Genomic DNA, 16,239 nt, shown 5'->3' on the forward strand with positions numbered 1-16,239 from the left:
TAAATTTAAAAGGTTATAATGAAGTGGCTACAAGTTCGTAGGTAGATGTTGGTTGATACCAGTTGGATTAGTTATCCAGAAAGGATTGCAGAAGAACTGAATCAGCTATACATCAAAGATTTTTGCCCTAAATGATATACTGAACAAGTAGAAAGTCATTTCCCTGACAAGATGGTAAAGTAGTTTTTGCAGGCTCGTCAGCAGTGTGTTTTTAACTGGATGTTCGAGACATGCCTAGTCAAATTTTGCTCTGCTCCCTGCTGGTTGGAATTTTTCTCCTTTGAATCATAATGATGTGTTTAGATGTTAACAAAGTTTATTATGTTTATGTATTGCATTGTTGAGGGTCATATAATAAAAATTGAATTTCATAGCTCCTGATAATAGTTTATATTTATCTTTTTGGTTTTTTGCTTGTTTATTTTTGCAGGAATGTGCATGTATTTGGCATCATTGAGGCAGAAAAATGCTGCAGTGCTATATAACGGACCAGGAGTTGTTGGAAATGTACTAGTGGATCCAACAGCTCGTATAGGACAGGGGTGTCGGATTGGACCAAATGTAACAGTTGGACCTGGAGTGGTGATTGAGAATGGAGTATGTGTGAAACGCAGTACTTTGCTTAGGGGAGCAACAGTGAAATCTCACTCTTGGCTGGATGGCTGCATTGTTGGGTGGCGTAGTGTCGTGGGACAATGGGTACGCATGGAAAACACAACTGTTCTGGGAGAAGATGTTATTGTAAAGGATGAACTTTATGTGAATGGAGGCCAGGTACTTCCACATAAATCGATAGCAACATCTGTGCCTGAACCACAGATTATAATGTAATTTGTGTTATGCAATACTGTAAAAGGGTAATCTTTCACAGTTGCATACTGTCTTTTTAGACAGTCTTACATGTTGCAATATCTGCCTATTTATGACATTGTTGGCTTCAAGATTTTACTTCTTATTCTTGTCAAGAAAATATGGAAGATATTGATTTTGTTTGGGAAGTGGCCATTTTATATTTTGTTGATATTTACAGTTTTAAGTTGCATTTTTATATCATTGTTTCTTGCACAGCAGTTTATGTATAAATATTTTTAGTATACATATTGATGAGTGCCACCAGTAAAGGCATAATAAATATTATCTAAAGCTAATTTTATGTTATTTTTCATATTTTACTGATATCCAATGCTGAATATTGAAATACATATTCAAGTACATAGTTAAATTATGTATCATTTTGTAAATAAGAAGAGTGGAAAAGATTATGTATATATATGGAAAATTTGAAATATATATATATTAACAATGCTGTACTTGGAGAGTCAGTAAAGTAAAACTGAATTTTTAGCATGTAATGTAATGCATAAATATTACTTTTCGGTAGAGTTAAAAACAATTGTAAAATATTGTCATTATCTTCACTTTGGGCTCTGTACATTTTAATTTACTTACGTTACAGTATTTTATAAAAGCCAGGGAATGTAACCTACTGTTAGGAGCTCAACAGAACAAAGTGAGAAAAAATAGTTGGACAACCACATGGAAATTACCTCATTTCTGTAAACATAATGAATTTCTATAGCAGTTGTTTATTATTTATTTAGTATATGATTTACAAAGCACTCTTAATAATTTTAATATTTTTACTCCATTGAATGGATAATGAAGTGACTTTCTCGAAGCCGGTTTTATCCACATGTAAATATTTCACTGCTATGGGACACATTCAGGCGATCTAATACCTGACATAAGGATTAGATCAGAACATTCAAACATGTCTTTTACAGACAATAAAATTTGCTAGGTTTCATCCTTAGGTCCAGAAAGTTTCCCAGCCCAGGACCAGTTTAAACTTTCCAGTCCTTCATATCACATGTGGAAATACTCTCTTTTAAAGATTTGGACTGAAAGATTTCAGTTGTTGTTCTGCAGTAAACTTCAATCTGCAAAAAATTTGAGCTTGTGGTTGCAACTATTACTAGGCCATCAGTGACCTTACAGCCTAAAGCTATCATGGAGACATTTCTACACAGTAATAAGGGAATCAAAATATTCAGAACAACTAAAACATACCTATTCTAAAATTTACTCTAATTTAAAGGAGATGCTGAAAATATTAGCCTTTGTTTGCCATTTATAACAGAGATCTTTTCAAAAATGTTTTTGTACATTTGAATCTTTATTTGGGTTATAGAGGTGATTTCACATTGGATATTGTCATGTAATTCTTCTGTATTTTATCCTGCACTCTCCTCTTTAGATAACACTTGTAGGATGTTAGGTCTGGTGCTTTTAATCATTACTTTTTACACATGGTATGTAACATTTCTGTAAAAATTATGTGTGAGCAGTAGCAGGATTCTGCTGAAGGATTGTATATTGCTGCCTTTTACTTCTTAATTGCTCAAGAAATTGAGAAAGGAAAAGCAAATTTATATTTTTACACTACTTCCAATCTTGTGAGCACTAGCAATGGGATCTACAGTTTTACATGGAATTCAACCCTGACTTTTCATTTCAAAGTCACTCATGTATTGACTAAGATTCAAACTGTGGCCTCCTCGGTGAGAAGCTTGTCCCCATATCTACCTTTTAACATGCCTTACATAATTGAAATGATTGAATATTTCTCCTACGTATCACTGTGTTAGCACCCATATACAAGAGAAAAGAAAGTCAGTCAGTCCGTTTTCACTTTGTCAGTATTGGCAAACGAGGTCAAGTTTAAATAAAATTAACTCAGTCATTAACTTAAAATTACCAATTTTTTTTTTTTTTTTTTTTGTATTTGCTCAAGGAAGTGAGTGAAACAGACAGGACACAAGCATGTAGTGGTTCAAGACTTCTGGCAAAAGGTTGTCAGTGTTAACTCAGTACCATTTCTTATGTATGGATATATCAGTTTGGGATAGGATTAGTTACTCCTAGAAATTTCTCAGTTGTTAAGGAAACAAGGTGGATTACAACTGATTTGTTTACCTGGTAAAAGAGTATTGTTGGTTAAAAAGTTTTTTAAAATCTGTTAGTTTGGATACATATCAACTGGACTTCAGTGATAAGAGATGCATTCTTAGGTATTACTGTAATGAAATCCTGAAAGGTATTATCGAAATTGGACATGCCACTGCCATACAGCTATCTATTAGCCACCACAGTCCTTTGTCATGCTGTTTTAGTAGAATTGAACAGCCTGCCTGGTGGCCACGATCGTTAAGGGATCAATTCTCTATTATCTGACACCATGGTTAGCCAGCTCGAGTCCTATTGGTGGAAAAATATTATGTCAACAGAATGTTGGTTGGCAGGGTAGGAAAGATGCTGGTATACAATTTTTAATCACTAGATTGCATGCCAAAAGCCGGGGCTCAATTCCAAACCTCTCTACAGTGTTCATATAAGTGAAAGCATATGATGCTGTTGATAGTGATTCATCCTTTGGATTATGTTAAACCTTGAGGAAACCCCTTGATGTTATTCAACAGGAGTAGGCTATGGCAGTCACCAAATTCCATGCAAAGAAAACATCTCCTTTGGTAAGTTATTCCAATTCCTAACTCCCCTTCCTATAAACAAATATTTGCCCCAATTTGTCCTCTTGAATTCCAGCTTTATCTTCATATTATGATCTTTCCTACTTTTAAAGACGCCACTCAAACTTATTCATCTACTGATGTCATTCCACGCCATCTCTCCACTGACAGCTCGGATAGTCGATCAACTCGTCTCTTTTCTCCCAAGTCTTCCCAGTCCACACTTTGCAGCATTTTTGTAAACCTACTCTTATGTCGGAAATCATCCAGAACAAATTGAGCTGCTTCCCTTTGGATTTTTTCCAGTTCTTGAATCAACTAATCCTGGTGAGGGTCCCATACACTGGAACCGTACTCTAGTTGGGGTCTTACCAGAGACTTATATGCCCTCTCCTTTACATTCTTACTACAACCCCTAAACACGTTCATAACCATGTTCAGAGATCTGTACCCTTTATTTACAATCATATTTATGTGAATACCCCAATGAAGATCTTTCCTTATACCCTGTATAAACACCCAGGTACCTATAATGATCCCCAAAAAGGAACCTTCACGCCATCAATAAAGTAATTAAAATTGAGAGGACTTTTCCTATTTGTGAAACTCACAACCTGACTTTTAACCCCGTTCATCAACATACCATTGCCTGCTGCCCATCTCACAACATTATCGAGGTCATTTTGCAGTTGCTCACACGTTTGTAACTTATTTATTACTCTGTACAGAATAACATCATCTGCAAAATTCCTTATTTCTGATTCCACTTCTTTATTAATATTGATATATATAAGAAAACATAAAGGTCCAATAATAATGCCATGAGGAATTCCCCTCTTAATTATTACAGGGTCAGATAAAGATTCGCCTACTCTAATTCTCTTGAGTTCTTTCTAGAAATATACCCACCCATTCAGTTACTCTTTTGTCTAGTCCAGTTGCACTCATTTTTGCCAGTAGTCTCCAATGATCTACCTTATCAAATGCCTTAGATAGGTCAATCGCGATACAGTCCATTTGACCTCATGAATCCAGGATGTCTGCTATATCTTGCTGGAATCCTACATGTTGAGCTTCAGTTGAATAACCTTCCCTAAACCTGAACTGCCTTCTGTCAAACCAGTTATTAATTTTGCAAACATGTCTAATCAGAAAGAATGCTTTCCCGAAGCTTACATGCAATGCATGTCAAACTGACTGGCCTGTAATTTTCAGTTTTATGTCTAACACCCTTTCCTTTATACACAGGGGCTACTATAGCAATTCTCCAGTCATTTGGTATAGCTCCTTCATGCAAACAATAATCAAATAAGTACTTCAGATATGGTACTATATCCCACCTCATTGTCTTTAGTATAGCCCATGAAACCTTATCAATTCCAGCTGCTTTTCTAGTTTTCAACTTATGTATCTTACTGTAAATGTCATGGTTATCATAGGTAAATTTAATACTTCTTTAGTATTAGTCACCTCCTCTATCTGGACAGTATCCTTGTAACCAACAATATTTACATACTGCTGACTCAATACTTCTGCCTTTTGTAGATCCTCACATACCCACTCCCCTTGTTCATTAATTATTGCTGGAATGTCCTTCTTGGAACCTGTTTCTGCCTTAAAGTACCTCCATTTTTCACTAAAATTTGTATGACAGCCAATTATGCTTGCCTTCGTGTTATCCTTAGCTGACTTCTTTGCTAGATTCAAATTCCTAGTAAATTCCTTCAATTTCTCCTTACTTCCACATCCATTTGTAAATCTATTCTTTCCAACCTGCACCTCCTTCTTAGCCTCTTTACTTCTCTGTTATAATATATAGGATCTTTACCATTCTTTACCACCTCTAAAGGTACAAACCTGTTTCACATTTCTCAACAATTATTGCTTTGAACCCATCTCAGAGTCTATTTACATTTTTATGGTTTTCCACCGATCAGTTACTTTTTAAAAACTCCCTCGTGCTGTTTTATCAACCATATGGTACTGCCTTCTTCTACTTATTCTTATTATCCTCCTCCTTCTTCCTGATACATTTCTGCTTATGCAGGTCATTCACAGAGCCTTTTCCAATCTTCTCTTTTTTCCCACATTCTATCGTTCATCACTGTGTGCCACTGTAGTCCTCTCTGATTTACGTCATTCTCCACCTGATCCCTCCATCTTGTTCGTAATCTTCCAGTTGGTCTTCTTACAGATTCTGTCCATTCCAGAGCTTTTCTTGGTAATCTGTCTTGTCCCATTCCTTTGACGTGGCCAAACCATTTCAGCCTATTTCTCTCCATTGTTTCTTTTAGAGGGTTGATCTGTAGCGTGTTTTGTATGGTTTCATTTCTTATCCTGTGCCTCCTTGTTTTACCCAAGATCCCTTGCAGAAAGCGCATCTGTGTCGCTTGTAATCTACTCAGATCTAATTTTAATACCTTTGTATCACATTTATTTTTAACTATGACAAAAACAGTTTCGAGATCACTAATACCATCTATTAGGTTTTTCTATAGAGCTTATCTGGTTTTACTTGCACCACATCTAGAATATTTTTTCCTCTAGTTGGTTGCATCACTTTCTGAATCACCTGCCCTTCCCATATTAACTTATTTGCCATTTGTTGGTCGTGCTTGCTGTCATTCGCATTACCTTCCCTATTGATATTTGGTAAATTAAGATCACCCGCTACAATCACATTCCTTTCCATATCGTTTCCCACATAGCTGATTATCTTATCAAATAATTCTGAATCTGCGTCAGTGCTACCCTTTTCTGGTCTATACACTCCAAAGACATCAAGTTGCCTATTATCTTTAGAGATGAGTATTTCATGTTTGTCATCTTTAATTTTTTTGTAGCTTACAAATTCTTCTTTTACCAGAATAAATTCCCCTCCCCCGTCCTACCATTACTATCCTATTTCTACGATATATATTCCATTTCTGTGATAATATTTCTGCATCCATTATATCATTTCTCAGCCATGATTCAACTCCTATTACAATATCTGTAAGTATATGTCCATTAAATTATTTAATTCTATTCCTTTCTTTACAATACTTCTACAGTTCAGCACCAACATTTTTATGTCATCCCTACTCGACTTCCAGATCCCTGTATCCTTATCACTGCTCCCTTGACCACCCCGTTTCCCTGAATGTACCTCCCTATAACCCTTCTAAAAAAATGTTGTAACTTATATGTACCACTGTGGTTTAAGTGAAGGCCATCTGAGGGCAGATCCCTATCTCCTACCAACCCATTAGGATCTAGAAATCTCACTCCCAGTTTCCCACATACCCACTCCATAGCCTCATTTAAATTCCCAATCACATTTCAGTCAGTATCCCTCCTACACAGTATTCCACTGATAATAACGTCCGCTTCTTTAAACTCCACCCGAGCTGCATTTACTAGATCTCACACATCCCCAGCTATGTTGGTACTTATACCTGCTTGCCTTACGTTGTTGGTACCAATGTTAAACACTACCACCTCCTTTCCCTCCTCCTTCTCTTCTACTTTCCACAACATCTGCCTTCACCTAATTCCTGGATAACACTCTACCCTGGTTGCCTTTCCTCCACAAACTTTCCCCACATGTCTAACAATGGAATCCCTAATGACCAGAGCCTCAACCCTACCCACCTCATTTGATCCCCTCTCCTCCTGGTCAGCCCTATCTTTCCTCACTGCTGCTGAAACTACTTCCTCCTTCCTTTTCTCCCTCCCATGAGCTTGTTCCACCTGTCTTTTCCTATCTACATTTCCCTTTCCTCTTACTTTCACACTTCTCAGCAACAGTTCCCTGTTCCTCATTTTCCCTCAGTTGTTCTATCTGCAGTGACTCATACTGATTTCTCACAGACACCTGTCCTGAATTCTGACCCTGAATAGAGTCTTTAGCCTGCATTCTCCTTGCCCTTAAAACATTAGACCACCTGTCTTGTACAATTTCTCCCCTTTCCTTCCTTCCCTTCCCATCCCTCTTTTACACCTACTGTATCCTGTACATTGTTTGAGGGAGGCCTGCCTACTTTCCTTCCTGTCCTCAGAGAGATTTCTAATTATCTCCCAACTCTTCCCTCATACTCCTTAATGCTTGGCCACACCCACAGTTCCTACACTTGCACTCCTTAGCCATTCTTTACAGAATAATAAAAAGAAAAGGAAAAATAAAATAACTTATTCTGTGCTAAATAAAAATGAAAGGAAAGAAATAATGTTTAGGTTAGTACACAAAGATCACATGACAATAAGGTAATTAATATTAGCTATTACTACACTACAATACTACTTAGTTGTACTAAATTGTTATCCTACAATACCCTAACAGATTGAAAACTGCAGTTAAGTCTACCTTAATTACTACAACAGAATTCTAGTAAAAGAGTTACTACAGATACTTCTACTATACTACACAAATATTTCACAGTAATAGAATAAGCATACTAATTTCTAATAAGATACTACAATACACTACAATAATTTTAAACTATGTTCAGACGTATCCTAATTATAACAGGTTATTACTAAGCACAAACAGAAATAAATGGAAATCACAATTATAGTTTGAAATTTGCAAGAACTACTGAAAGATTACCAATAAAGCTGAATGCGTAGGCAATTATTATTAGTAGGCCTACCTCTCCCTACATCATCACACATCCAGTTATGCAGGTCGCCCATTGACAACAAATAGAACGACCTAACCAGGCAAGCCAAACATGTCCTCGGACACTCCGGCATTAAAAGCTGTATACTAAATAAAAAATAAGTAGAATTTAATAATCATAAGAACATTAAAAGTCCCTGTTGGAATTGATATGACCCAAAGAAAACAATTTCCACTTTAAATGCTAAGAATTTATGCACTTTTAAACCACTGACTAGAAGCCCTGACTTGTGTACCCTCTTAATGGCAACCACCAATAGCAGTCACTTAAAGAATTCGGAATAATATTTCAAAATCATCACTAAATTACAAAAATACAGGGTCTTTATTTATGCTTGGCAGGGACTTAATCGCTTGAACTTGGCTGCCGATGACAGGGTGCTACTGGCCACTGGCACGCGCGGTTTCTGGCACTTCTGCAGTTGCTGAGAGCTGAGCTCCGAAATAGTAGGATGGTCAATGAAGCTACTGCATACTGTATGTCGTATCGTACAGTGTTTTATTGTGATTGTGTATAGTGCTGTAATGTATGTGAAATATTCGTTACGTGAACGTGTATATCTGCAAAATACTTACACTAAGTGCAGAAAATCATGCGCTAGGACAAGACAAAAGTTTTGAGCGAAATTTCCAGGGAGACCCATTCCTATCAGTCAGACAATAAAACAACTGGCCAAGAGATTCAAACCTACAGGTTCAGTAAACAATAAAAATAGACGTAAAGGTCATTATCTCCTTACTGAAGCGTGTTTGGTATGAGAATCGTAAGTAAAAACCTGTGGCCCTCTCGTAGCCCAGATTTAACGGCATGGGATTTTTATTTGTGGGGAGTGGTAAAAAATGTAGTTTATGGGAACAACCCTCACACACTAGATGAACTTAAAGACCATATAAGAGTGCAATTCCATCCATCAGTGCTGAAGAACTTGGTAGAGTAACCGAAAACTTCATTAGGAAATGCCGATTATTTTGGCAGCGCATGGGGAACATTTTCAGCATAAACTGTAAAAATGGTGAGTAAAATGCATGATAAATGCATGATAATGATTTTTGAGCATAAACTGTAAACGTGGCGAGTAAAATGCATGATAATGATTTTGAGCACCGTATTCTGCTGTACATACGCACGCGCAGTAGCCAGCAACTGAACCGTCACAGGCGGCCAAGGTCGAGCGAGGGACAAATATTTCAGATTCCCTACGGGAATCATCATCTATATCATCCCTTTAACTGCCGGTGCTCCTTTGAGACACCAGAGTGCCAGGATTGGAATAACTTACCAAGGGAGATGTTCAATAAATTTCCAATGTCATTGAAATCATTTAAGAAAAGGCTAGGAAAACAACAGATAGGGAATCTGCCACCTGGGTAACTGCCCTAAATGCAGATGTATTGATTGATTGAGGTTTGTTCACATTTAAACACTTTTTAATGCTGATTGACTGTGCCAAGATTTAGTTCTGCAACCTTTAGCTCAGGAGGCAAGCCCCTTTCACCACTGCACTCCTGGTCAAAAACTTCAGTCAGGTCTAATTATGTCACACTTCTGTGAAAAAGGATGCTTGTTACTTCTGAACACAATATTTTTAAGTTGTAAGATAAACATTTGAATTAAATTGTTTTATGCATTTAATGTCATTAATTATTGTTAATAAAATCTTACTAGAAAATACCTCTGTATTTGAATTTAATTTAAAGAATATAACCATATAAGCACCTTCCAATTACTATAGTTGAGGAGTGAAGTGTTAAATATGAAACACATTCTGTGAATCTGTTCCTCTGTTTATCTAATAGGTAAGAAACAAGACTAAATTTTCTGTGAGTCATTTAGGTATTAATCACTTTCATAAAACATGTTCATGGTTTGCATGTAATAATCTCAAACCATCTTGAGGTTTCATTTTACTCTGCTAGGAGGCAGAGTAAAGTGGATCTCTCTTGGGCAATCTGTGGCTGAGTTTTTATGTGATTTTGTTGGAAAAACACCTAAAGTGTTATAATCTTGCAAGATGATACCAAAGATCTTTTACATGCAAACATCGTATGACATGGAATGTCGAATGGACTTTTTTCTCCACTTCAGAAATCCAACACCTCTGTTGAGTTTGAACCAGCAGTCTTTAGATCCAGAGGTCTACATTCTACCACTGATCCACAGAGCAAGCTAGTAATGTCACTTAACTCTGACTAATACATCACTTGAGTACTAAGTGCTTGTATAAAATTGAAAGATTTTTTTGATTTCACTGGAATCGAGCATTAAAACTTTTTTCTATGAACTCCTAAATACTGCGTTTATTTTGCATAACCATGTCTTTCCTCTCCCCTAAAAGGAACTGTAGGAATGAAGAGTATGTAAACAGAGGAAATTGTTGTAATTCAACTAGAACTCTCAGGGTAAATGAAAGAAATTTATACTGACTGTAGAATTTGCTTTACGTCCACTGACACAGATAGGTCTTATGGCGACGATGAGATAGGAAAGCGCTAGGTGTGGGAAGGAAGCGGTCGTGGCCTTAATTAAGGTACAGCACCAGCATTTGCCTGGTGTGAAAATGGGAAACCACAGAAAACCATCTTCAGAGTTGCCGACAGTGGGGTTTGAACCCACTATCTCCTGAATGCAAGCTCACAGCTACGTGACCCTACCTGCACGGTCAACTTGCTCGATTGAAAGTTTTATGCCATGGCACATGCAAGTGTGTCTTCCAAAGATGCTCCAGTCTCTGTGTAGCTCATATTTACAGTCTTAAGAAAAGTGTTTGTAACCAGGCGAGTTAGCCATGTGGTTAGGGGCGCGCAGCTGTGAACTTGCATCCAGGAGATAGTGGGTTCGAGCCTCACTGTCGCCAGCCCTGAAGATAGTTTTCCGTGGTTTCCTATTTTCACATCAGGCAAATGCTGGGGCTGTACCTTAATTAAGGCCATGGTTGCTTCCTTCCTACTCCTAGGCTTTTCGTATCCCACCATCGCTATAAGACCTATCTGTATTGGTGCGACTTAAAACAAATTGTAAAAAAAAAAAAAGCGTTTGTGATGTGACATACAATTGATGGCAAGTGAAATTCATGACCATAGTTATGCCTAGAAGATGGATAAAACATTAGGACAAACAATTAATAAAGCTTGAGATGAGCTATATAATCGGCCTTCAAAAGACAGAGTGGACAGTGTTCTGCATTATTCGTCATTCGGTATGTTCATAATTTCGTGACAGTTCACCCTGTGTGACAGAGGTTCTGGATGACTTGCAGACCACCATGTGGAAGGACTATTTGGCAGACAGGCACAGTCAGATCCAATGTCGACCTTTTCCACCATTCAGACACATGTAGTGGTTTCACTAGTTTACATTATCTCTAGTAGAAGCATTTCCAGATGTCCAGCACAGGCAAATCTGTGTCACAAGTAACTTTTAATTTTTATGCCATGAATACCTTAACATTTACAGTGGTGTCAGGAAAGATGAGCATGAAATGATACAAACTGGCTAGACATTTATCATCAATGAAAAATCACACTTTTCTTTGAGAGGTTTGGAGGATTTCAGCTGAGCCCTACAATCCCAGTCCCACTTTAGATAGGCACACATCCTATACAACTGGCATTTTTTAAAAACATGTTTACTTCACACCAACACAGATAGGTCGTATGGTGACGATGGGATAGGAAAGGGCTAGGAGTGGAAGGAAGCATCCCTGGCCTTACATAAGGTACAGAACTGGCATTTGTCTGGTGTGAAAATGGGAAACAAGGGAAAACCATCTTCAGAGCTGCCGACATAGGGGTTCAAACTCACTATCTTCCGAATACAAGTCACAGCTGCATAACCCTAACCACACAGCCAACTTGTTTACATACAACTGACATGATGGTCTGAAGAGTCATTGCCGATTGTTGTTATTTTTAAATAAGTTATATTTTAACAATTTTATTCATGATCAATACCGGTACCTTACGTATACATACAGAGGTAGAAAATGATACAGTGTGAATCCCACATAAGGTAAACTTGTGTGTGGGCTTCAAAAATACAAGAACTGTAGATTATGTACATCATGGCATCTAATGAATATCATTTACTCCATTATCATTTTGGTGATATTGTACTACAGTAATATTATGAACTGTTTTTCTGCATTTGGTGTAATAAACTGGAGGCTGGAAATGAGAGACATGGGTTAAGGAGAAGGTTGGTTTCTTAATAGAGAGTTGATTTAAATATTATAATGGAAATTTATAAGTTGATTTACTTTGTAATAATTGTTAGTCAGCCATGTAAATAGCCTTTTCTTCAGGGTATTCTGGTTTCCATTGATCACGTCCCCAGGTAATACATGTTGTATATCCGTGGCCCTAGACAACTTAGATTTCTTTCTCCAAGTAAAGTGTTCCGGCGTGGTATACCGTACTTAAGCCGGCTTTACATTTACGAGTAACTCGTATACGAGTAGGAAACGCGTTTACATTTAACTTATGGTGCTTACTCGTATAAGAGTACAGTTTCCAATATGGCTCCAAGCAGACGAAAACGTCTTGCTATGGCTGGTATCTTGCTGTTGTGTTTTAAAACAAGACAACAGAATGAAGCGAAAAAAGTCAGGAGCTTTTGGGTTAAAGAATCCTTGAAGAAAAGACCCGCTTTTGGAATACAGGAACATTTACTAGTTGATTTATTAAACGAGGGAGGAGATGGTTATAGAGACTTCTTAAGGATGGATTTTAGTACATTTGAAATGTTGTACCTTTTGGTAAGTGGACGAAATGACTTTTATAACACCGGTACCGATATGCTAAATACTGGCATATTATTAGTAATTAATTTTTTCTAGGTTGCCCCTCATATCCCCAAAGAAAACACTCAAATGAGAAGTTGTATCAATTCTCAGCTGCAACTGGCAGTGACTCAGATTTTAAGCTACTGGAGATAGCTTCAAATCATTAGAATTCTTGACGCATATATCAGCCTCAACTATTTCCTTGTTCATTGCAAAAGTTGTTGATTTTCTTTTTAACTAGATCCGTAGTTATGTTTAACTCCATAGGCCTTATTTCTCGCATTGATGTCCCGATATTGAGAACACTTAACATTCCACAGGCACTACGCTCTGTAGTATAAATTAATGAACTCCTCCAGATTTTCATGAGGCATCCTGCAGTATTTAGTCTCCGCCATTTTTAAAACAGTCTAACTCGGATGCAAGTCGGAAGCCTCTCTACTTTAATTGCTATTCGTATACGAGCTACGAGTACGTACGAGTCATCGTTTACATTTACGATTTCTTATCCGAGTCAGTCCGAGTAGCCTACTCGTATAAGAGTTACTCGTAAATGTAAAGCCGGCTTTAGACTTTAATGATTATTTCGTATATAGGCCTAGATATATATTTATTGCAATAATTAATTCCAATGAGACAAAGGATCATACAGAGGAACTGTACAAAGAATAATATATTCAATGGCGTGATCTACAAACTCTGATATGTACAATGATAAAATCAGGTGAATTTTTAGTATATAATACAACTTCCCCCATGAGGAGGCTGGCGCAAGGACAAAGTATATCAACTACACAGTATTTTGTCTTCTAATTTTAGTGAAAAATGGAAGGGTATCTATAGGTACTGTACCATTTCATTGCCCTGATTATGTCGAAACGAGGTGTTAAAATTGTCATTTTGTCGCGAATAGCGATAAAGTATCATAAAGCATGCGGCAGAAAATACGAATTCTAACATACAGACATGTGGAATCAAACAGGTCGTAAATCTGAAGTAAGAAAGTACAGACCAATGGAATCCAAGTGGCCGTGATTTAGATTAATGCAGTGACTTCTAATTGGAAGAACCAACAATAGGAACAGGGAACATCGCATGAAGTTACCAGAAAAAGATTTACGAGTGGATTCATATGCAAGAAAAACAGCAGATCTAAAAGGGATATTTCCTAAATTATTGTGAAAACAAATTATATTATAAAGTTATAACGATACATTTCTCGTAAACGTAATGGAAATCCCAAGCGGAGTATCAAAAATAGACGAAGTGAATAACTGAGCGCAGATTGACTTCTTCCTCCTCTTGCTGATGGAGGTGGGATTGGGGGTTGGTTTGAATGTTACCCAGTCACAGAATTATGGGGATTATCAGCTCGTTTGTTGTTTAAAAAACTTTCCACACAAAACACACTTAATATTATCCGTCGCACTTGTGTACTTTTAGCACTCATGTATACACATGTCGGTGTCTATAAACTATGTACGAAGTCGAAGAACGGTTGTTGCAATGTTGATAACAAAAGAATGTAGGAGTGTAATACCTGTGATGAAACTAACAAAAGAAGATCAGTTGTTTACAAAGTTAATTTCTTATGATCAAGAAACTGGTTTAAAAGGGTAATTATTTTGGGAGAAGGTTCGAATATTAAACAATGAACGCTTGTTGGCAAAGGTATGTGTAATTTTATTAATTGCTTGAATAAAATACGGTGAGAGGATGAATATTGAGGGCATTGAAAAAGTAGATGGTTACTATCGCCGTCAGGATTTCCACATTATACAGTATGGGAGGTTAGAGATGTTAAAGCGATATTTATATAAAGGGGTTAATGCGTGATTAAAACGCAATCTTATAATGTTAATAACATGTCGTCGGGTATATGAGCCTTTTAGATACCAAGGTTTCAGTGGAATACAGTATATGGTTGTAACTGATAATAGAATTTTCCTTTAGTACTGGAAGTATGTTGCCATATGTTCTGCCAAGTTTGTCGAGTATCACGTTTTGGAATTGGAAAATAATCTGTTAGAGGAGTCTTTATCTGAAGAGGATCAGAAGGGGAGTTACTAGCTGCTTTCGCGGCGAGATCAGCTTTGTCATTACCTGGGTGTGCTGAGTGTCCTTTTATCCATATTAAATTGAGATAAACTCTTGAATTCTCGAGTTGATATACAGGTAGCATGTGTTTAACATCATATAAATATCCAGTATAAGACTGTGAGGTGATACTTAGAGTTTGTAGCACACTTTGGGAATCAGTAAAAATGTTTACTTTATGAAAGGAATGTTGTTGAACATATAATAATGCCTGTCTAATTGTAAAGAGTTCAGCTGTAAAGATAGAAATATCATTCGGTAAATGATACTGAAAGCTTGTAAGTGTATTGGAATCAAAAAGGCCCATCCTACGCCGTGTTGAGACTTCGATCCATCTGTGTATATATTTACGCAACATCCGATTGACGAGATTTTAAGTTTCTTAGTCGCTGAAGTAAATAATAGGGTACTTTGTAGGGGATGAGGAGTAATGAAAGAGGATTGAATAATAATATGTAGTGTAAAGTTTAGAGTATCGTATGAAAAAGAATCCATGGGTAACTGAGGAGCTCGTAGTAACGAGGAGCGAATAAATTGCAACATAAGCCTGATATAGCGCAGGAGTTCTTCCGTTTTTTGGAGGGCGTTGGCGATAATATTCATAAAGAAGTTGCAGCTTCGGTATGAGGATGGAACGTGATAGTGCAAGATGTTTTAAGATATTTTTTTGCAAGCATTAAGCGTCTAATGACAAGGGGACATTCACTTGTTTCAACCAGAAGTGCATTTGTGGGGGTAGTTTTGAGAGCACCGATTCAATCTTAATGCTTGGTGTTGGATTACACTGAGTTGAGATAAGGTGGTTTCTGACGCTGTATCAATAATGTGAGCACTGTAATCCATATATGAGCGTATAGTTGCCCGATAGAGCATTAACGCGATTGAGGGTTCTGCTCCCCACTTACGCCTAGTAACTGTTTTTTAGAATTTTGAGGTAATCATCTGCTTTTCTTCGTAAGGTCTGAATATGTTGTTTCCAAGTGAGGTTACGATCAAGAAGTATACCTAAATATGTATGATGGTTGGTGAAAGGAATACCGAAACCATCAAAGGAAATTGGACTATTATCAAATGAGTGTTTGTGTGTGAATACCATTGCAGCACACTTTGAAATGGAAAGTTGTAGATCATGAGCGCTAAACCAAAGTAATACTTTGCTCATAGCAGTAGATAT

The 16,239-nt window shown here is 37.1% G+C and overlaps 1 protein-coding gene across 2 annotated transcripts in view; it reads left to right on the plus strand.

Annotated features, from left to right (window-relative positions):
* Gmppb (GDP-mannose pyrophosphorylase B) overlaps window positions 1-8,342 on the plus strand; it is a 50,020-nt gene extending 41,678 nt beyond the window's left edge. For both annotated transcript variants that reach the window (XM_067137896.2, XM_067137895.2), the window contains exon 3: window positions 431-8,342. In XM_067137896.2, the coding sequence (XP_066993997.2) occupies window positions 431-831 (401 nt within the window). In that variant the 3' untranslated portion in view covers window positions 832-8,342. The remainder of the gene's footprint in view (window positions 1-430) is intronic.
* The last annotated feature ends 7,897 nt before the right edge of the window (window positions 8,343-16,239 follow it).

This window comes from Anabrus simplex, chromosome 1 (assembly GCF_040414725.1).
Source record: "Anabrus simplex isolate iqAnaSimp1 chromosome 1, ASM4041472v1, whole genome shotgun sequence".
In the NCBI taxonomy this organism is placed as follows: Eukaryota; Metazoa; Arthropoda; class Insecta; order Orthoptera; family Tettigoniidae; genus Anabrus; species Anabrus simplex.